The sequence below is a fragment of the Chiloscyllium punctatum genome, chromosome 45 (assembly GCF_047496795.1).
Source record: "Chiloscyllium punctatum isolate Juve2018m chromosome 45, sChiPun1.3, whole genome shotgun sequence".
NCBI lineage: Eukaryota > Metazoa > Chordata > Chondrichthyes > Orectolobiformes > Hemiscylliidae > Chiloscyllium > Chiloscyllium punctatum.
Genome location: NC_092783.1, coordinates 18,690,043 through 18,712,024, shown reverse-complemented (window position 1 = coordinate 18,712,024; position 21,982 = coordinate 18,690,043). Strand labels below are relative to the sequence as shown.

Sequence of the window (21,982 nt, the reverse complement as noted above, 5' to 3'; positions counted from 1 at the left end):
CATCCCTGAACACTACGGGCAATTTAGCATGGCCAATCCACCTAACCTGCACATCCTTGGGCTGTGGGAGGAAACTGGAACACCTGGAGGGGACCCACACAGACATGGGAAGAACGTGCAAACTCCACTCCACTCCAAACTCACGAGTTTGATTATTTACCATTTATGAACAGGTAACTATTGAAGATTTTGAACTTGCCTGCAAGGGCCTGTATCGAGCTTTGACCATTCGGGAGAAATACATGCGGCTATCATTTCAGCGATTCTGTCGGACCACTGCGCAGTTTCTGCGGAACATGGAAAATGAGCAATGGAAAGAGGAGAATGAAGTGCACCCAGGTAAGGAGAAGAACACTTAAAGAAAGATTCTCACTCACTCAGACTGTTTGTCCTGTTTCAGACTCTGATCCAACCATTTTCATTGCACGTCTCTGACAAAGCCAACTCTTGCACTGTTCTCAGATCACCAAAAGATCCATATGCTTTTATAGAAACATAGGAAATAGGTGCAGCAGATAGCCATTTAGCCCTTTGACTCTGCACCACCAGTCAATATGATCATAGCTGATCATGCAATCTCAATATCTCACTCCCGCTTTCTCTCCATACCCCTTGATCCCTTTAGCCACAAGGGCCATGTCCTTCTTGAATGTATCTAACAAACCAGCCCCAACAGCTTCCCATGGGAGAGAATTCCACAGGTTCACTACTCTGAGTGAAGAAATTCTTCCTCATCTTAGTCCTGAATGGTTTACCCTTTATTCTTAGACTGTGACCCCTAGTTCTGGCTTTCCCAACATCAGGAACATTCTTCCCACATCTTGCCTTGCACAGTCCCATCTGGATTTTATATGTTTCTATGAGATTCCCCCTCGTTCTTCTAAATTCCAACGAGTACAAGCCCAGTTGATCCAGTCTTTGCATGTCAGTCCTGCGATCCCGGGGATCAGTCCAGTGAACCTTCACTGGTCTCCCTCAATAGCAAGAATGTTGTTCTTCAGTCAGACTAGGGGACCAACACCGCACACAGTACTCACCAAGGTCCTGTATTACTGCAGCAAGGCATCCTTACTCTGATACTCAAATCCTCTCACTATGAAGGCCAGCATGCCATTAGCTTTCCTCACCATCTGCTGCACCTGCATGCCAACCTTCAGTGACTGTTCCCCCATGGCACTCATTGATACTATCAGTAATGGTTCACTGCATTCTTAAACTGCAAAACCTGATTGAATGACAACACCGAGACCCAAAGCAGTGGGAGAGAGGCTGAGATTATCCAGAAATAGTCACCATAAGCTTCAAAATCGGAAGATGAGAATGGTTGAGGAAGAGGAGGGGTTAGTTTCAGACTTTTGACAATCTGACAAGAACTGGCCTGTTTTAGATAGCATTCCACAGATAGAGAGGGATGATTTATTGGATGTTTATTATAATTTGGTGCTATTTATCTAAATTAATCCAGTTGTTGGGCATTTACTGCTCAAATGAGGAACATTTGGTTTACATACTAAGTGCCACCCCTCTGTAGATTAATTCAGCCAGTCTGATTCTTGGCCCCTCCTTCCCATCCTAATAGCCCAATATGCTTCTTTCTCCCACCCACAGCTTCCAACCTCATAGTCCGGGAACCCCGCACTGCCCGGTTCTATCTCCTTCCCAAGATCCACAAGCCTGACCACCCTGGCCGACCCATTGTCTCAGCATGCTCCTGCCCCACTGAACTCATCTCTACCTACCTTGACACTGTCCTATCCCCCCTAGTCCAGGAACTCCCCACATACATTCGAGACACCACCCACGCCCTCCACCTCCTCCAAGACTTCAGTTTCCCCGGCCCCCAACGCCTTATCTTCACCATGGATATCCAATCCCTCTACACCTCCATTTGCCATGACCAGGGCCTCCAAGCCCTCCGTTTTTTCCTCTCCAAACATCCCCAACAGTACCCTTCCACTGACACTCTCATTCGTTTGACCGAACTGGTCCTCACCCTTAACAATTTCTCCTTTGAATCCTCCCACTTCCTCCAGACCAAAGGCGTAGCCATGGGCACACGTATGGGCCCCAGCTATGCCTGTCTCTTTGTTGGCTATGTAGAACAGTTGATCTTCCGTAATTACACCGGCACCACTCCCCACCTCTTCCTCCGCTACATTGATGACTGCATTGGCGCCACCTCGTGCTCCCGCGAGGAGGTTGAGCAATTCATCAACTTCACCAACACATTCCACCCTGACCTTAAATTTACCTGGACTATCTCTGACACCTCGCTCCCCTTCCTGGACCTCTCCATTTCCATTAGTGACGAGCGACTTGACACTGACATTTTTATTTCCCTCCCCACCCCTTTCCGCCTTCCGCAAAGACCGTTCCCTCCGTGACTACCTGGTCAGGTCCACACCCCCCTACGACCCACCCTCCCATTCTGGCACTTTCCCCTGCTACCGCAGGAACTGTAAAACCTGTGCCCACACCTCCTCCCTCACCTCTATCCAAGGCCCTAACGGAGCCTTCCACATCCATCAAAGTTTCACCTGCACATCCACCAATATCATTTATTGTATCCGTTGCTCCCGATGTGGTCTCCTCTACATTGGGGAGACTGGGCGCCTCCTAGCAGAGCGCTTTAGGGAACATCTCCGAGACACCCGCACCAATCAACCAAACCGCCCCGTGGCCCAACATTTCAACTCCCCCTCCCACTCTGCCGAGAACATGGAGGTCCTGGGCCTCCTTCACCGCCCTCCCTCACCACCAGACGCCTGGAGGAAGAACGCCTCATCTTCCGCCTCGGAACACTTCAACCCCAGGGCATCAATGTGGACTTCAACAGCTTCCTCATTTCCCCTTCCCCCACCTCATCCTAGTTTCAAACTTGCAGCTCAGTTACTGTCTCCTTGACTTGTCCGACCTGCCTATCTTCTTTTCCACCTATCCACTCCACCCTCTTCTCTTTGACCTATCACCTTCATCTCCTCCCCCACTCACCCATTGTACTCTATGCTACTCTCTCCCCACCCCCACCCTCCTCTAGCTTATCTCTCCATGCTTCAGGCTCACTGCCTTTATTCCTGATGAAGGGCTTTTGCCCGAAACGTTGATTTCGCTGCTTGTTGGATGCTGCCTGAACTGCTGTGCTCTTCCAGCACCACTAATCCAGTATATGCTTCTTTCTCTGTCTAGTTATCTTTTCTAATGGTTCACCACCTCTGTTTCTACCACTACCCCCCCCCCCCCATTACCCCCCCCCCCCCCCATGGGTAGCAATTCCAGTTCATTTTCACATGCTTGGAGCCAATCTGGTAAATCTTGTCTGTGCCCTCTCCATGAGCTTCACATCCTGCCTAGAGTGTGGTGAACAGAACTGAGTGCAATACACAGATTGAGGCCTAACCAGAGCTTTATAAAGATTCCGCATATCTTTCCTATATTTACACTCTTTGTATCTATTTATGGATATTTTGCTAAATACACTTTCAACATGTCCTGCCATATTAAAATATCTAGGTGTCTGCCAGGTGTCTGTGATTATTTACACACTTCAGAAATGCTTTAAAAACCCTTGAGAAAATCTTTAGTCTCGATAGCCTCTCTCTAACACTTCTGCCAAAATGTATCACTTCACACTGCTCTCTATATTAAACTCAATCGCAGTTTGCCTGCCTAGCCTGGTAACCTATCCATATGTGAGGGTCTTTAATTGTACCAAATATAAGTGGCAGACTAGAGTAGAACCAGCAACTGGGAGTGTGGAGTTCAATTAAATAAGGATTTACTTTAGTGAAGCTAATGTAAGAGTGGATTATGTAGTAGGTAGAATTCTGGTATATCAAAGTGGTATATCAAAGATTCTTTAGCTATTAGCCATGCATTCTTGCTTTGCTATGATGACTTTGTCCATTATACCTCCTTCTATATATTGACGCCCTTCATTAAATTACAAACCTGGATCGTAAACTTCCTTGAACTCTCTTCCAAATGTAATAAATCCAATGATCAGATCAGCCATGAATCTATTGAAAGGCAGAGCAAGTTCAATTGGCAAGTGCCCTTCATCTTGCAACTTGTATGTTCATGGAAATATGTTCTTCAATCTTCCTTCTTCACATGGCGATCTAATCCACCACCTCTCCCTTATCTCACATCGTTCTTTTGCCTTTTTTTGTAACTGTGGTGGTCACTATTGCACATACCCCTCACGTGTGGCAATTTTGATGAGGCTGAAATGACTTGAGATTTATTTAATGGGATCAGGAAAGCAGTGCCTAAGAAACAGGGGACTTACAGGAATGTATGTAGCACTACCTAATTCTATGATGTCATAGTTCTTCAGATGAAGTTGTTTGTATGCAGAATATACCCATATTTCAGATTTTCCAATGTAAAGTGCCCTTTCATCTCTACATTTAATGTCATACGGCTTTCCCTCAATACAAGGGTTAACTGATTAAACATAGAAAGTAATAGAGGGAATAAAGATAGATTTTTGGACAGTTCCATGTTAGGTTTGGAGCTTAGGGGCAGGAGCTCATATCTAGGAATCTATCAGTTAGGAAAGAATTCCTCAGAAGGACAAGAACGTGGTCAAGTTTGTTGCTGTATTGACTGCTTTGGAAATACTTGCTCTGGGGGTGAATTAAAATGTTACTCATCAAATCACTGGTCTTTCATCAACTCAGCTAACTGTCTTTCTCGATCAGCTTTTCTCATGTTATATGTAAGTCCATGCTCGTTGTTGGGTTGTGTTTGCCGAGCTGGGAATTTGTGTTGCAGACGTTTCGTCCCCTGTCTAGGTGACATCCTCAGTGCTTGGGAGCCTCCTGTGAAGCGCTTTGGACAAAATGTCTGCAACACAAATTCCCAGCTCGACGAACAGAGCCACAACAACGAGAACCCGAGCTACAAATCTTCTCATAAACTTTGACAATGCTGGTTGAACAATTTCTCCATATCCATTTATATGAACCATTTCCTATGTGTAAGGTGATTTATAACCAGATACTAATCCTCTCCATTTATCTGGGCTGGCAATGGAGTCAATATAAGCTAGTATGCCTGACAGCTCTGCCAGGGTTCTTCTTAGCTCATAGAATCCTTACAGTAAGGAAGTAGGCCATTTGGCCCATCAAATCCACAAACCCTCTGAAAAGATCCCACCTAGATGCACCCTTCACCTTATTCCTACAAACTGGCATTTCCCATGGCTAATCCACCTAGCCTGCACATCCTTTGACACTATGGGGCATTTAACATGATGATTCCAGCCAATCTGCACATCCTTGGAATGAAGGAGGTAACCCACACAGACGCAGGGAGAATGCACAAACTCCATACAGACAATCATCCGAGGGGGGAATCAAACCTGGGTCACTGGTGCTATGAGGCAGCAGTGCTAACCACTGAGCCACTGTGTTGACCCAACGGAGCTCTGCTCCATTATGTGGCTATTCTTTTGAAAGACAATTCCAATTATTCATGAGAGTGCTGTGCTGTTTTATTATCTTTCAACACTTTAAAATTCTGATATAAACCAAAATATTTCTGTAGTTGGATCTTGGGATGTGAAATATCAGTTAGCAGGAGGATGTCAGCACAGCAATCTTGGTGTAAACATGTGAGCTGCCATTGCTCAAAGTGTTTACACTCTGGATTAGATGGTTTGTGCTATCAGGGACCTTCTGCAAATATCCTTGACCTTGAGCTCCAAGCCGAGACTTGGGCCCAATGCACGGAATGTACCAACATCCTTGTCCCTGAAAACATTACACTGTTTAAAAGCTTCTGTGACTCAGTGATTGCCAACATTACTGAGTGGAGCATCACAGCCAACTCTCCCTGATCATCTCTCCCAACTGAGCTGACTATCACCTGAAAACACCCCAGCCTCCTGCCAACACAACTGCCCTTCACCCCACAGCCCAAACTCAACTACCCCTCTTGGTCCTCAGATACCAACCACCTCTCCCACAACCTGGCTGGTTCAATGACCAGGCACCCAGCCACCTGAGGTAACATGAAATTCATGTCAGTCATGATCACATGGCTGACATATGTCAAAGAGAAGGCACTAGTCTAGAATGAACATATGAAAAGAGAGATCTTAGGCACTGCACTAGAGAACTGTATTTGAGAAGCTCCTATATACAGATGCACAAGAAGGAATGTTACAGTATATAAGGAGTTCAAAAGCCTACCTTGGAGTTAGAGATAAGGAACAAATAGGCACAGGTAAAGGAGCACAACACAGCCCAGAGATAGCCCAGACAGATATCTCAATGAGAGGCAGCAGCATTGGCTAAAACCACAAAATAAATCACCTTCCTCACCCGTTTCATTTCATTCAGCCGCTCACTTATTCACAAACTCACCTACTCACTTACTGAAAAACTTCGACCTTTAAAAACTTACCTGGATATAGCAGTTACCTTTTTGAAATGGGGGGGCATGCTCTGCTTTATGACATAGAGTCATAGAGATGTACAGCATGGAACCAGTCCCTTCATGAGAGGGTGCAGAAAATATTTACAAGGATGTTGCCAGGACTGGATGGTCTGAGCTATTGGGGGAGGCTGAATAAGCTGGGGCTGTTTTCTCTGGAGCGTCAGAGGCTGACTGCTTACCTTACAGAGGCTTATAAAATCATGAAGGGCATGGATAGGGTAAATAGTCAAGGTCTTTTTCCAGCGAAGGGGGAGTCAAAAATTAGAGGACATAGGTTTCAGGTGAGAGGGGAGACACTTAAAAAGACCCGAGGGGCGGTAATTTTTTCACGCAGAGGATAGTGTGTGTATTGAATGAGCTGCCAGAGGAAAAGGTGGAGGCTGGTACAATTAAAATATTTAAAAGCCATCTGAATAGGTACATGAATAGGAAGGGTTTAGAAGGATATGGGCCAGATGCTGGCAAATGGGACTATTGTCAGATTGGGATGTCTGGTCGGTATGTACAAATTGGACTGAAGGATCTGTTTCTGTGGTATATGACTCTATCACTCCATCTCTTACTGGGCCCCATGATCCCCTCCATGGAGAGGCTGTACTGATCGTTTAGTGCTGCAGGTGGGATCGGAAGTTCCTCTTGTAAACTTGAAAAAGGGATGGTTGTGGTCTTCTTCGTGGATAGAGTCAATGCGTTCAACATCAATGCATACAGGAAGATCTGGGCCTATATTTTGATCTAAAAATGGATTCAATATAACCACTGGACTATTTTGTGTACTCTGGATTAGGAATTATCCTCAATCATAGAGTCATAAGAAGAAATAGCACAGCCACAGGTCGTTGAGACTATTATGTCTCAGAAAGACCTATCTAATAAGTTCAATACCCTTTTCTTTCCCCATAGCAATGAAAAGTATTCCCTCAGATCATAGTTTTATGGAATTGAAGCTTGGGTAGAATGACTGGCAATGATGTACTGTCTTTATTTCAAAACATGAACATCACAGGGTGTTTGTAGGTGGTGGAGGGCAGTATGGCTATAGTTGCATTGTTTAAAAAAAAGAGATCAATAGTGTCAGATTCAGAAGTGGTATCACCACAGCAATGTTAATAAGCCGGCAAGGTAAAGAGTTTGGAAGTTAGAGACTAGTGATGAAGGAATGGTGGATCTCTTGGCTCAGAGTCTTGAAGCACAGTCAACATCTTTCACTTGTAATTCCAAAATATGTTCTCTAAAAGATGCTGACAAATAGATGTGCATGTAAATTACAAGCTGTCTGGAAAGATAGAGACAGAGAGAAATCCATGGAATCTCAAACTTCAAACAACAGCTCGCCAAACTGGGTAAGATACAAAGAGAAAGTGAGGACTGCAGATGCTGGAGATCAGAGTCGAGAGTGTGGTGCTGGAAAAACACAGCAGGTCAGGCAGCATCTGAGGAGCAGGAGAATCAATGTTTGAGGTATAGGCCTTTCATCAGGAATGAGGCTTGTGGGTCGGGGCTGAGAGATAAATGGGAGGGGGCTGGGATTGGGGAGAGATAGCTGGAAAAGCAATTGGTGGATAAAGGTGAAGGAGCAGGTGATAGAAGGGGAAGAGACAAGGCAGAATAGACTGGACTGTGCTTGCTTGTGACTACAAAGATAATGAGAGCGTTGATGACACCCTGCTCAATAGCAAGGGCACATATCCACAAAGGAAAGGGGGTCTGTCTTAAGTCAGTCTTGTTGCAACCAACCAAGGGGTAAATTAATAGATAGGGAGTCAGTTTGTCTCTCCTTACTCAGGGGCTCATCAATTTGGGATATTCTGTCTGGAACTGTAACAAACCAGGGAGCCTTTCTGGGGTCTGGCAACCTTTATCTTGTGCTTTGTATCTGGAATTTTGTTTGGACATGGACTACATATTTTCATTATTTTGTTTCAGTATTTACTCCACCTTTGAAGACAGGGGGAGACCCTTTCAGTCCAAAGGATTTTCCTGAAAACCTTGGCTACGTGTGTAAGATGACAGACGGAGTGATCTACGTTTACGCAAATGATGAATCAGTCAAGAGAAATGAACCCAAAGACTTACCATATCCAGACCTGGCCACCTTTATAGATGACATGAACTTTCTAATTGCATTGATTGCTCAAGGTCCTGTGTAAGTCGCACTATCACTGAACACTAACCTTGTGAATTAAAATTCGCGGGAATTTGGTTTTCCTAATGGGTTGTAAAATCAAGGCACCACTCTACACCCATAACCTCATGTTTAATATTGGCACACTCGCGCACCACAGGCTAACCATTATTGTTCAGTTTTCAATGTCCAGGTTTTTACACACTCAAAGGGATCCAGAACAATGCAACAATGGCTGGATGTGAATAGTGAGTCTATATCATACACTCCTGATCTGATAGGCTCCTAGCCTTCACACATCATCACCCCTCCCCACTCCCAATTTTCCTGGAGTCCGACCAGCTTCTTCAGGATTCCTGGTTCATAGATCTCAGAAGAGTTGTGAACCATTGTCTGGATTTGGGAACTTTTGAAAAGTAAGTTCAAAAGAGCATGATTACATCACCGCTATTGCCCATATTGTGCCTAGATAATTCAATACCATCTCCAGACCCTATCACACTAATTCAATGGGGAACTCGCAGTATCTAATGGGACAGGGTGAAAAATGGTTGCCCAATATCATTAGGCAGGATGTGGTAACATTAACCCCAAGCACCCAGTTCCTGGAACTGAGTTTGATTTAAATGCAGAAATTTTTGTATTTTTATTTATTCACGGGATGTGCGCATCACAGGCTAGAACAGCTTGATTGCCCATCCCTAATTACCCAGAAGGCAGTTAAGAGTCAACCATATCACTGTGCGTCTGGAGTCACATGTAGACCAGCCCAGGTAAAGATAGCAGTTTCCTTCCCTAAAGGACATTAGTGAACCTGATGGGTATTTTGGACAATCAGCAATGGTTACATGGTGATCATTAAACTTTTATTTCCAAATTTTTATTAAATTCAACTTCTATTATCTCCCAAGGTAGGATTCATACTTGGGTCTCCAGAACACTAGGGTCTATGGATTAACAATCAACAATAATACCATTAAATCATCACCTCCCCGTTATTGTATTAGTCCTGTTTGGTCACGTGCAATGGAATTTGTTTGAGAACAGATTCTGTTTTATTTTGAAATGACTGGACTGAGATGGATTTTTTCTCTGGGTTCCTTGGTTTAGGAAAACATACGCCCACCGTCGCTTGAAATTTCTGTACTCTAAGTTCAACCTGCATGAGATGCTAAATGAAATGGAAGAGATAAAGGAAGTGAAGAGTAACCCTCACAGGGATTTCTACAATGTCAGAAAGGTGGAGTATTTCTCCTTATCTTGGCATGTATTATAAAAGTGACACGAGTGCCTTACACTATTTCTGAACTACTTTTATTTTATCTTCCCAAACTTCTGATTGGGGCACTCAAAAGCAAATGTGAAACTGAAATGGAAGTGTGGAAAAAGGGAAAGAAAAAGGAGAGAAAGGTGGACAGAGATGAAAGAGAGACATGGGTACACAAGCTAGGCAGGTGTCAACATGAAGAATAAGATTAGATTCCCTACAGTATGGAAACAGGCCCTTTAGCCCAACAAGTCCACACTGACCGTCCAAAGAGTAACCCACCCAGAACCATTCTACTAACTACATATGACTAATGTTGCGGCACGGTGGCTCAGTAGTTAGCACTGCTGCCTCACAGCAGCCGGGTCCCAGGTTCAATTCCAGCCTCGGGCGACTGTCTGTGTGGAGTTTGCACATTCTCCCCGTGTCTGCGTGGGTCCCCTCCGGGTGCTCCGGTTTCCTCCCACAGTCCAACAATGTGCAGGTCAGGTGAATCGGCCGTGCTAAATAGCCCATAGTATTAGGTGCATTAGTCACAGGGAAATGGGTCTGGGTGGGTTTTCTCTTCAGAGGATTGGTGTGGACTGGTTGGGCTGAAAGGCCTGTTTCCACACTGTAGGGAATCTCATCTCATCTAATGCACCCAGCATTATGGGCAATTTAGTATGGCCAATTCACCTGACCTGCACATCTTTTGGATTGTGGGAAGGAACCCCCACAGACACAGAAAATATGCAAGCTCCACACAGACAGTCACCCAAGGTGGGGCTTGAACCCCGGTCCCTCGTGCCGTGAGGCAGCAGTGCTGACCACTGAGCGGCACACCACCCCATGTGGAAGAGACTCAGAGCTAGAAAGTTAAGAGCCCACTGATAGAGGGTTTAAGGAAGAGACTATTTGAGGTTGTTGGGAGTTTAAGCTAAGTGCTAGATTTATAAGAATTTAAGTCGTAATTTTTTTCCCCTTTTGCATGGTTAAAATTAAAAACTGTGGGTAAAGTAAGGGAGACTTAAAATAAGTTGCTTTAAAAATGAGTTGTATTTCAAATTTCTTCATTTCGGCCTTATAATATAAAATATAGACCTTGAGTTTTCCCAGCAGAGGGTGTCAGCAGCAGTCAGTCTAAAACACTGGATTTGAGAAAACTGTGCTTCTTTTTGGGCAAATCTACATGAGCAAATTTTTAAGAGGCAACTAAGGTCGCTCATGGAGAGGTGTGCCCCACCTGTCAGATATGGGAGACTAGGGAACCGTTGACTGTCCCTGGAGCCAAACTACATGTGGTGTGTTTGGATCTGTCTCATACCAGATCGTTTGGAGAGGCAGTTAGTCACTGAGGCACAGAGTGTGATGGTTAGTAGCTTTAAAGAGATGGTTACACTACAAGTTCAGACAGGTAGATGGGTGATTATCAAGACAGGTGGGAAGTTAGTGCAGGAGTCCCCTGTAGTTATTCCTCTCTCTTTGGGAGCTGTTGAGGGGGATAGTCTCTTAGAGGAAAGTAGAAGTGGCAGTAAGATCTTGGGCACCAAGAATGAATCTTCTGTTAAAAAAATCTGTCAAGGTTGAAACAAGTAATTGTTGTAGGGGACTGTCCCACCAGGGGCATAGACGGGCAATTCTGTGTCCATGAGTGAGAATTCAGGATGATATGTTGCTTCCCTGGTGCCAGGGATGGGTTTCACCTGAACTGGAGGGGGACCAATATCCCAGTGGGGGGATTTGCTAGTATTATTTGGGAACCTTCAAACCAGTGAGGAGAGAGGATGGGGGACTCTAAGAAGTAGTGAGAATAGACAGACAGATGAGGATGGTTCTGAATTTTAAAAAAAAGAGCAAGTTAATTAGTCAGAGAGCAAGGTAACTTTGAAGAATCAAACTGCATTTATTTCAATACAAGAGGTCTTCCAGGCAAGACTGATGAATTCAGGGCATGTTTTGGAACATGGGACTGGGGAGTTGTAGCTCTTACAGAAATATGGCCGAAGGAGGTACAGGACTGGCAGCTCAACGTTCCAGGGCTTGGATGCTGTACGAAGGATAGAAAGGGAGACAGGAAAGGAGAGTGAATGCCATTTTTGATTAGAGAAAACATTACTGCTGTAATTAGAGTGGACATTTCTGAGGGATCGTCAAGTGAAGCTATATGGGTGGAACTCAGAAATAAGAAGGGGATGATCACCTTGATGGGATTGTACTATAGGGTCCTCAATAATCAGAGAGGAATTGAGGAGCAAATATGTAAAGAGATCTCAAATATATGCCAAAACAATAGGATTGTAATATTAGGGGATTTAAACTTTCTAAACCTAGATTGAGACTGTATTAAGGGCATGGATGGGGAGGAATTTGTTAATTATGTTCAAGAAAATTTTCTTTATCAATTTGTAAATGTACCCACTAGGAAAGGAGCAAAACTTGGCCTTCTCTTGGAAAATAATGATGTGGAGGTGCTGATATTGAACTGGGGCGGACAAAGCACACAACACCAGGTTATAGTCCAACCTCCTGATGAAGGAGCAGCGCTCCGAAAGCTAGTGCTTCCAAATAAACCTGTTGGACTATAACCTGGTGTTGTGTTATTTTTAACCTTGGGGAGTTAGTAGAGGAGCAATTTAGGACCAGTGATCATAATTCTATTAGTTTTTAAATAGTTATGGACAAGGATAGGTATTATATAAAAGTTAAAGTTCTTAATTGGAGTAAGGCCAATTTTGTCGGTACGAGACAGGAACATTCAAAAATGATGAGAGTTCCGAGGGAGTATGTTCCTGTTAGAATGAAGGGTAAGTTGATAGGAGTAGGAGACAGATATTGTGGCTCTGGTCAAGAATAAAGAGGAGACATATTGGGTATAGATAACTAGGATCAAGTGAATCACTTAGGAGAAAGTGAGGACTGCAGATGCTGGAGATCAAAGCTTAAAAATGTGTTGCTGGAAAAGTGCAGCAGGTCAGGCAGCATCAAAGGAGAAGGAGAATCGACGTTTCAGGCATAAGCCCTTCTTAAGGAACTGAAGGATTCCTGAAGAAGGGCTTATGCCTGAAACGTCAATTCTCCTTCTCCTTGGATGCTGCCTGACCTGCTGCGCTTTTCCAGCAACACATTTTTAAGCTCAAGTGAATCACTTGAAGAGTTAAAGGGGAGTAGAGTCATTCTTAGGAGGGAAATCAGCAGGGAAAAAAAGAGGAATATGAGAATAGCCTTGGCAGATTGGATTCTCCTGAAACCTAAGAGATTCTAATGTGCGTTAAGAGCAAAAGAGCAACTGGGGAGAGAATAGAGCCCTGTCAAGATCAACAAAGTTATCTTTGTGTGGAACCACAGCAGATGAGAGAGACACTAAATGAATATTTCATGTCAGTATATACTGTGGAGGTCAGGGAACTCAGGGAAAACAGTCCACATCATTGAAAAGGAGGTGCGAGATGTCTTAAAAAAACATAAAGGTCGATAAATCTCTGGACATGATCAAGTGTATCCCAGGACATTGTGGGAAGCTATGGAAGAAATTGTGGGGCTCTTAACAGAGATATGTATATTATCTACCTCCATGGAAAAGATGCTGGAGGACTGCAGGATGAATAGATTTTGTACCTTTGTTTTTAAGAAAGGTTTTAAGGAGAAGTCTGGGAGCTATAGACCAGTGAGTCTAACATCATGGTGGGTAAGTTGTTAAAGGGGTTTCTGAGAGACAGGATTCACATGCATTTGGAAAGGCAAGAACTGATTAGAAATATTCAACATGACTATGTGCATGGGAAATCATGTCTCACAAACTTTATTGAGTATTTTTGAGGATGTGATCAAAAGGATTGATGAGGGCAGAGTGGTAGACAATGTCTACATGGACCTTAGTAAAGCATTTGTCAAAGTTCTGCATGGTTCACTGGTTGGTAAAGTTAGATCGTATGGAATTCAGGGAGAGCGGGCCAACCGGATAAAAAAATTGGTTTGACAGTAGAAGACAGAGGATGGTGGTGGAACGTTCTTTCTCAGATCGAAGGCCTGTGACCAAAACTGTTCCACAGAGATCTGTACTGGGTCCACGTTTGTTTGTCTTTTACATTACAAATTACTAAGTTTGTGGATGACACCAAAATTGGTGGGAGAGTTGACAGTAAAGAAGATTATCTAAGATTACAAAGGGATCTTGATCAATTAGGTCAATGGGCTGAGGATTGTTAGTTGGAGTGTAATTTGGATAAATGTGAGATATTACATTTTGTTAAATCGAACAAGGCAGGACTTATACAATTAATGGTAGAGCCCTGGTGGTGTTGTATTACAGTGAGACCTAGGAGTTCAGGTACATAATTCTTTGAAAGTTATGTCACAGGTGGACAGGGTGGTAAAGGAGATGTTTGGCATAAAATAAAAGCAAATTACTGAGGATGCTGGAATCTGAAACCAAAAGAGAAAATGCTGGAAAATCTCAGCAGGTCTGGCAGCATCTGTCAGGAGAGAAAAGAGCTGACATTTCGAGTCTAACTGACCCTTTGTCCCAAGATGCTTGGTATGTTTGCCTTCATTGCTCAGACCACTGAGTATAGGACGTCATGTTGAGGGTTGTACAGGACATTGGTAAGGCCACTTCTGGGGATCTGTGTACAATTCTGGTTGCCCTGCAATAGGAAGGATATTAGAGTCAAGATTAGAGTAATGCTGGAAAAGCACAGCAGGTCAGGCAGCATCTGAGGAGGAAGAGAATCGACATTTCAGGCAAAAGCCCTTCATCAAGCTTATGTCCGAAACGTTGATTCTCCTGCTTCTGAGATGCTGCCTGACCTGCTGTGCTTTTCCAGCACTACTCTAATTTTGATTCTAAGTTCCAGCATCTGCAGTACCTACTTTCGCCAAATAGGAAAGATATTGTTAAAGTTGAGACAGTTCAGAAAAGATTTACCAGGATGTTGCTGAGACTGGAAGGGTTTGGGTTATAAGGAGAGGCGAAATAGGCTGTGACTCCTTTCACTCGAGTTTAGGAGGTTGAGGGATGACCTTATAGAGGTATGTAAAATGATGAGGGGCAAAGATAATGTGAATAGCAAATGTTTTTTCCTTAAAGTGGGGACTTCAAAACTAAAGGGTATAATTTTAATGTGAGGAGCAACATTTTCATACAGAGGGCAGTTAGTATATTGAATGAACTGTCAGAAGAAGTGGCAGATGCTGCTACAGTTACAACATGCTGTACATCTCTATGACTCTATGACTATATTTGGATAGATACATGAGTAGAAAAGGTTTAGATAGATATTGGCCAAATGCAGGCAAGTGGGACAAGTTTAGTTTTGGAAACATAGTCAGCATGGACATGTTGGACCGAAGGGTCTGTTTCCATGCTGTAGGACTCTATGACAAGACAAAGGGAAGGAGGGAATAGGAACAGATAAAAATACTGAAAGAAGATGACAGAACGACAAAAGTGTCAAGAGAATGAAGGTGAAAAGTGACAGAGAATAAATGATGGGAGCAAATTAAGGGAAGAAATGAGTAAACAGGTTATTTTCTGAATGGCAACCAGTGATTGCTGAGGGACCACAGGGGCCAGCTATTGACATATAAATGATTAGATAAGGGAACTAAATGCAATATCTCCAAGTTTACAGATGACACAAAGCTAGATGGCAGGGTGAACAGTGCAGAGGATGCAGAGATGTTTGGACAAGTTGAGTGAGTAAAGTTCTTCAGGCTAAAGGGTTCAAAGTATATTGGGTGAAGGTGGGAACAGGATGCTGAGTTGGGTGATCAGCCATGGTCAAATTGCATGATGGAGCAGGTCTCGAAGGGCCGAATGGCCTACTCCTGTTTCTGCTTCCTATGTTTCTATATTTAAAAGTGAAGGTGGAGAGAGGTAGATGGATAGGCCATGTTTCAGTTTCTCCCTCTTACAGGTTTTCTTCTGTAAAGTCTGATGGATGTTTTGCTGGGTAGATGTGCTTTGTGAATGTAAGTTTAGCACTGAGCCTGATACTGTTGAAAGAAAGTAACATGCTGTCGAAGCTTTACATCTTGCAGCTATCAGCGCAGAATTGCAAGAATACCAAATCTCAAGAGAATAACACATTCAAAGTTTGTGAGAGGATTTGTAGCTCGGGTGCTCGTTGTTGTGGTTCTGTTCGCCGAGCTGGGAATTTGTGTTGCAGACGTTTCGTCCCCTGTCTAGGTGACATCCTCAGTGCTTGGGATCCTCCTGTGAAGCACTTCTCTGATCTTTCCTCCGGCATTTGTAGTGGCTTGAATCTACCGCTTCCAGTTGTCAGTTCTGGCTCTCCGCTGCAGTGGTCGGTATATTGGGTCCAGGTCGATGTGCTAATTGATTGAATCTATGGATGAGTGCCATGCCTCTAGGAATTCCCTGGCTGTTCTGTTTGGCTTGTGTCTTATAATAGTAGTGTTGTCCCAGTCGAACTCATGTTGCTTGTCATCTCCGTGTGAGACTACTAAGGATAGCTGGTCGTGTCGTTTCGTGGCTAGTTGGTGTTCAGAGATGCAGATCATTAGCTGTCTCCCTGTTTGTCCTATGTAGTGTTTTGTGCAGTCCTTGCATGGGATTTTGTACACTACATTGGTTTTGCTCATGCTGGGTATCGGGTCCTTCGTTCTGGTGAGTTGTTGGTTTGTGTGCTGTTATGAATCCTAGTGGTCGCAGTAGTCTGGCTGTCAGTTCGGAAATGCTCCTGATGTATGGTAGTGTGGCTAGTCCTTTGGTTTGCGGCATGTCCTCGTTCCGTTGTCTTTCCCTTAGGCATCTGTTGATGAAATTGCACGGGTATCCATTTTTGGCGAATACATTGTATAGGTGTTCTTCTTCCTCTTTTTGCAGTTCTGGTGTACTGCAGTGTGTTGTGGCCCTTTTGAATAGTGTCTTGATGCAACTTCGTTTGTGTGTGTTGGGTGGTTGCTTTCGTAGTTCAGGACTTGGTCTGTGTGTGTGGCTTTCCTGTAAACCTTTGTGATGAATTCTCCGTTTGGTGTTCTCTGTACCATCACGTCTAGGAATGGGAATTGGTTGTCCTTTTCTTCCTCTCTAGTGAATCGGATTCCTGTGAGTGTGGCGTTGATGATCCAGTGTGTGTTCTCTATTTCTGTGTTTTAATGATTACAAAGGTGTCATCCACATATCTGACCCAGAGTTTGGGTTGAATTTGCGGTAAGACTGTTTGTTCTAACCTTCGCATTACCGCTTCTGCTATGAGTCCAGAGATGGGTGAGCCCAGTGGTGTGCCGTTGATTTGTTCATATATTTGGTTTTTGAATGTGAAGTGTGTTGTGAGGCACAGGTTCAGTAGTTTGAGTATGCCATCTTTGTTGATAGGTTCAATGTCCTGTTGTCTGTTCTGTATGTCCAGCAGGTTGGCTATTGTTTCTCCGGCTAGGATTTTGTCGATAGAGGTGAACAGTGCCATTACATCGAATGAGACCATGGTTTCTTCCTTGTCTATGTGTATATTTCTGATGATGTCCAAGAATTCCTGTGTCGATTGTATAGATTGTCTGGATCCGCTGATCAGGTGTTTCAGTTTCTGCTGTAATTCTTTAGCCAGTTTGTGTGATGGTGCCCCTGGTAGTGATACTATGGGTCTGAGTGGGGGGTCTGGTTTGTGCACTTTAGGTAGTCCATAGAATCTGGGGGTGTTGTTGCTTTCAGGTTTTATTCTTTCTAGGTCAAACCTGGTTATCTGTCCGTCTTTTTGTAGGTTCCTCAGTGTGTTGTTTATCCTATTGGTGAGCTGTGGGGTGGGGTCAAACTCCCTCTTTTGGTAGGTGTTGGTATCTGCAAGTAGTTGTTGCGCTTTTTGGATGCACTCTGCTTTGTCCAGGATGACCGTCATTCTGCCTTCGTCTGCTGGTAGTATAATTATGTTCTTACCGTTTCTTAGTGATTTTAGTGCTTCCCTCTCCTTGGTGTTGAGGTTATATGTTTGTCTTTTCCTTGTTATCAGAGGTACGATACTTTGTCTCATTGTTTGTTGTGTCTGTTCTGTCAGTCCATTGTTCCTGAGTGTGCATTCTAGTGCTGCTAGGAAGTCTACTGTCTTGGTGTCCCTGTGGTTGTGGTTGAATCCCTTGGCCAGTATTGTTCTTTCCGTGTCTGTGAGCTGTCTGTGGGAGAGGTTTCTAACCCAGGTGTGTGTTGTGGTGCCCTCTCTGTTGTGTGTTAGTTTGGCCAGTTTTTCTTTTAATGCTGTTTTTTTGCGGTGTGTGGTCCTGTTCTGTCCTATGGTGACGGCCTATTCTATGGTCCGGGTCCATTCTTGATTGGTGGTTTTTGAAAATAATGATTTTTGGCGCACAATTTCTTGTCTGTATTTGTGAAGGCTGTTGTGAGCGTCTGTAATCATTACCTGGATCATCCTGAATCCGTTCTGTCTGGCTGTGCCCCTGGCTTGTGGGTTGTTGACTGGTGCTCTGTATCTGACATATGGTGGAAGGATTCGATTCTTTCGGCATTCATGCAGGAACCGGAGTTGTTCGTAGGTGGCGCTTAGGCGGTTGGCACAGGATTCCCATTTCCTGGCTTGTCTTAGCGTCTCTCGCCTGTAGGTGTTCAAAGTTTGTGAGAAGTTTTGTAGCTCAGGTGCTCGTTGTGGTTCTGTTCGCTGAGAGGGGAATTTGTGTTTGTTCTAATCTACCAGGGACACCATCACACAAACTGGCTAAAGAACTACAGCAACTGCAGATAGATATTGTGCACTGTGACCTTCAAACTTTAACACATGACAGAAAGTCTAACAATTGCCTGTTTTTTACTTTCTCTCTTTTCAGGTTGATACACACATCCACGCAGCAGCCTGCATGAATCAGAAACATCTCCTGCGCTTCATTAAGAAGTCCTCGAGGGTTGATTCAGATCGCATCATCTGGACTTCCAAGGACAAGAAGCTAACCTTGAAAGAGCTCTTTGATAAGCTGAAGCTGAATGCCTATGATCTGACAGTTGATTCATTGGATGTGCACGCAGTAAGTGGGCTCAGTTACAGTTAGGGTCTTCCCATGTGTGTTTGATGGAATGTGGGTTAGGAGGAAGAATACAAGACAGTAGGCTATACTTATGATTGACTCCCCCTATGCACCAATCACTTGTGAGTGGTTGGAATGTGGAATTTACCCTGGATGAGTACTTTTGAGAGTGAATGGCTAAGGCAGGGGCCTTAGAGAACAAGCTGTCCAAGCTCTGTTTTGGAACTTGGCTTCTTTTGGACATGATCTATCCTTCATGGACACTGCCTTTGTGTTTCCTTTGGAGATGGCATTTTACTAGACAACTCTTCGTGTTTCTGAACCTATTTACTAACTTGCTTGATTTTCTGTAATGAAGTAACAGTAACAATGCAACTGATGTGGAGGCATAAGTTCAAAGGTTTATAAGTTCATAAGATACAGGAACACACATAGATCATTCAGCCCATCGAGTCTGTTCCACCATTTGATCATGGCTGATATGCACCTCACCCCCATTTTCCTGCCTTCTCTCCATATCTCTTCAACCCATTACCAATTAAAAACTGTCTAACTCCTCCTTAAGTTTACTCACTGTCCCAGCATCCACTGCACTTTGGGGTGGCGAATTCCACAGATCCACAACCCTTTGGGAGAAATAGTTTCTCTTCAACTCTGTTTTGAATTTGCTACCTGTTGCCCTAAGACGGTGACCTCTCATCCTAGAACTTCCCACAAGAGGAAGCATCCACTCCATATTTATTTTATTTACACCTTTTATCGTCTTGAATACCTCAATTTGATCTTCCCTCATTCTTCTAAGTTCCAGAGAGTACAGGCCTAAACTGTTCTATCTCTCTTCATTCGACAAACCCCTCATCTCTGGGATCAATCTAGTGAACATCCTCTGAACTGCCTCCAATCTTCACTCAAATAAGGGGACCGAAACTGTGCACAATACTCCAGATGAGGTCTCACCAATGCCTTGTATATTTGCAACAATACTTCCTTACTAATCCTTTAGCTATAAAAGCCAACATACCACTCATTTTCTTTATTATCTGCTGTACCTGCATGTTAGCTTCCTGTGACTCATGAACAAGGATACCCAGATCCGTCTGCACCAGAGCACTCCAAAGTCTCTCCCCGTCTCGATAATTTGACGCTTTCCCATTTTTCGACCAAATGAATAACCTCACACTTATGCACGTTAAACTCCATCTGCCACATTTTAGCCCACTCTCCTAACCTATCTGCATCCATTTGTAAGGTTTTTATTTCCTCATTGCAATTTACCATCCCGCCTATTTTTGTGTCTTCCACAAATTTGGCCAGAGAGCTTTCTATCCCTGTATCCAGGTTGTTAATGTAGATTGTAAATAGTTGGGGCCCAACGATCAAACTCTGTGGCATCTCATTAGTTACTCTTGCCATCCAGAAAAAAACATTTATCCCAACTCTCTGTCTTCTGTCCATCAGCCAGTAACCTATCCAAGCTAATAAATTACCCCAATCCCATATGATACAACCTTATGAATTAACCTTTTGTGCGGCACCTTATCAAATGCCTTCCATAAGTCCAGATATATTACATCCGCAAGATCCTCATTATTCGCTTTGCTTATTACATCATCAAAGAACTCTAGCAAATTAGTCAAACATGACTTGCCCTTCGTAAAACCATGCTGACTCTGATGGTTAGTGTTTTGACTTTCCAAATGTCCTGATATTGCTTCCTTGGTAATTGATTCTAACGCTTCCCAACAACAGATATTAAACTAACTGGTCTATTATTTCCCATATATTGCCTCCCTGCCTTTTTAAATAAGGATTAGCATTTTTGCACTCCACTGGAACCTTTCCCATGTACAGGGAAATTTGGAACATTGTAATAAATTAATCACTATCTCCACTGCCACTTCCTTTAATACCTTAGGATGTAGGCCATCGGGCACGGGGGACTTGCCTACCATCAATCTTAATAGTTTGCTGAGTACCTTTTCCCTGTCAATGTTGATTGTTCTAAACTCTACCCTTTCTATTGCCTCTGACTTGTCTGTTCCAGCAGGAATGGTACTATTGACCTCAAACATGAAAACTGAAGGAAAGTATTGATTCAGCATCACTATCATTTCAGTGTTCCCTACTATAACTCTCTGGTTTTATTTTGCAAGGGACTAACATTCACATTAGCGATTCTCATCTCTGTCATATACCTATAGCAGCGTTTATTATCATTTTTGATATTTTTGTGCTAGTTTTCTTTTGTAATTTACTTTAGCTCTTTTTATTAATTTTTTATTATCCCTTTGTTTATTTTTGAAAGTTTCCAGTCTTCCAGCCTACAACTGGCTTTTGCAATATGGTATACCTTAGTTTTCTTTATACTTAGATCTTTTTTACTCCCCTTACCATCTCTCTTTCTCACTGGGATATATTTTAGTTGTGAGGAATTGAGCAGCTCCTTAAACAACTGCCACTGCTTATCCACTGTCTTACCTTTTAGCCTTCCTGCCCAATCTACTTGGGACAAATCTGTCCTCATGCCGATGTAATTTCCTTTGTCTAATTCTAGAATACTAGTATGGGACTCCACTTTCTCACCCCCAAACTGAATTTTGAATTCAAGCATACTATGGTCACTACTCCCTAGAGGATCCTTAACTATGACATCATCAATTAATCTCTCCTCATTACACAATACCAAATCCAGATACTCAATACCACAATACCAAGGCTGCTTCCTGGTTGGTTCCACAACATACTGCTCCAAGAATAAAATCACTAATACATTCAATGAACTTTGCCTCCAGACTTCCCTTGCAAATTTGATTCTTCCAATCCATGTGACAATCTACAGGTGCATTGGACTCGATCCCCTCCAAACCATGGACTTCCAAAACAACATATCATGTACCAGGTTTGCCATTTATTACTAAATAAAAAGGGATGGTGACAACATGGAGATGCAATTGGCTGAGTAAGTGGAAACAGAGAGTAGTGTAAAGCAGTTGTTTTTCAGATTGGAGGAAGGTATATGATCAATTAACATCAGCAAAAACAGAATATCTAGTCTTCATCACATTGTTGCACGTAGGGGTTTGGTGTGCACAAATTGGCTGCCACGTTTTAAAGAGTATGTCATTCCCTGTAAATCCCTTTGAGATAATGATGTAAGTCTTTATTGTCCTAAATTGTAA

General features: G+C 43.4%; 1 protein-coding gene across 2 annotated transcripts in view; it reads left to right on the top strand.

The window, feature by feature from the left end:
- The window catches only part of ampd1 (adenosine monophosphate deaminase 1 (isoform M)), a 58,767-nt gene that overhangs the window by 15,270 nt on the left and 21,515 nt on the right, over positions 1-21,982 (top strand). For both annotated transcript variants that reach the window (XM_072563382.1, XM_072563383.1), the window contains exons 4-7: positions 174-339; positions 8,371-8,590; positions 9,680-9,809; positions 18,609-18,803. In XM_072563382.1, the coding sequence (XP_072419483.1) occupies positions 174-339; positions 8,371-8,590; positions 9,680-9,809; positions 18,609-18,803 (711 nt within the window). The remainder of the gene's footprint in view (positions 1-173; positions 340-8,370; positions 8,591-9,679; positions 9,810-18,608; positions 18,804-21,982) is intronic.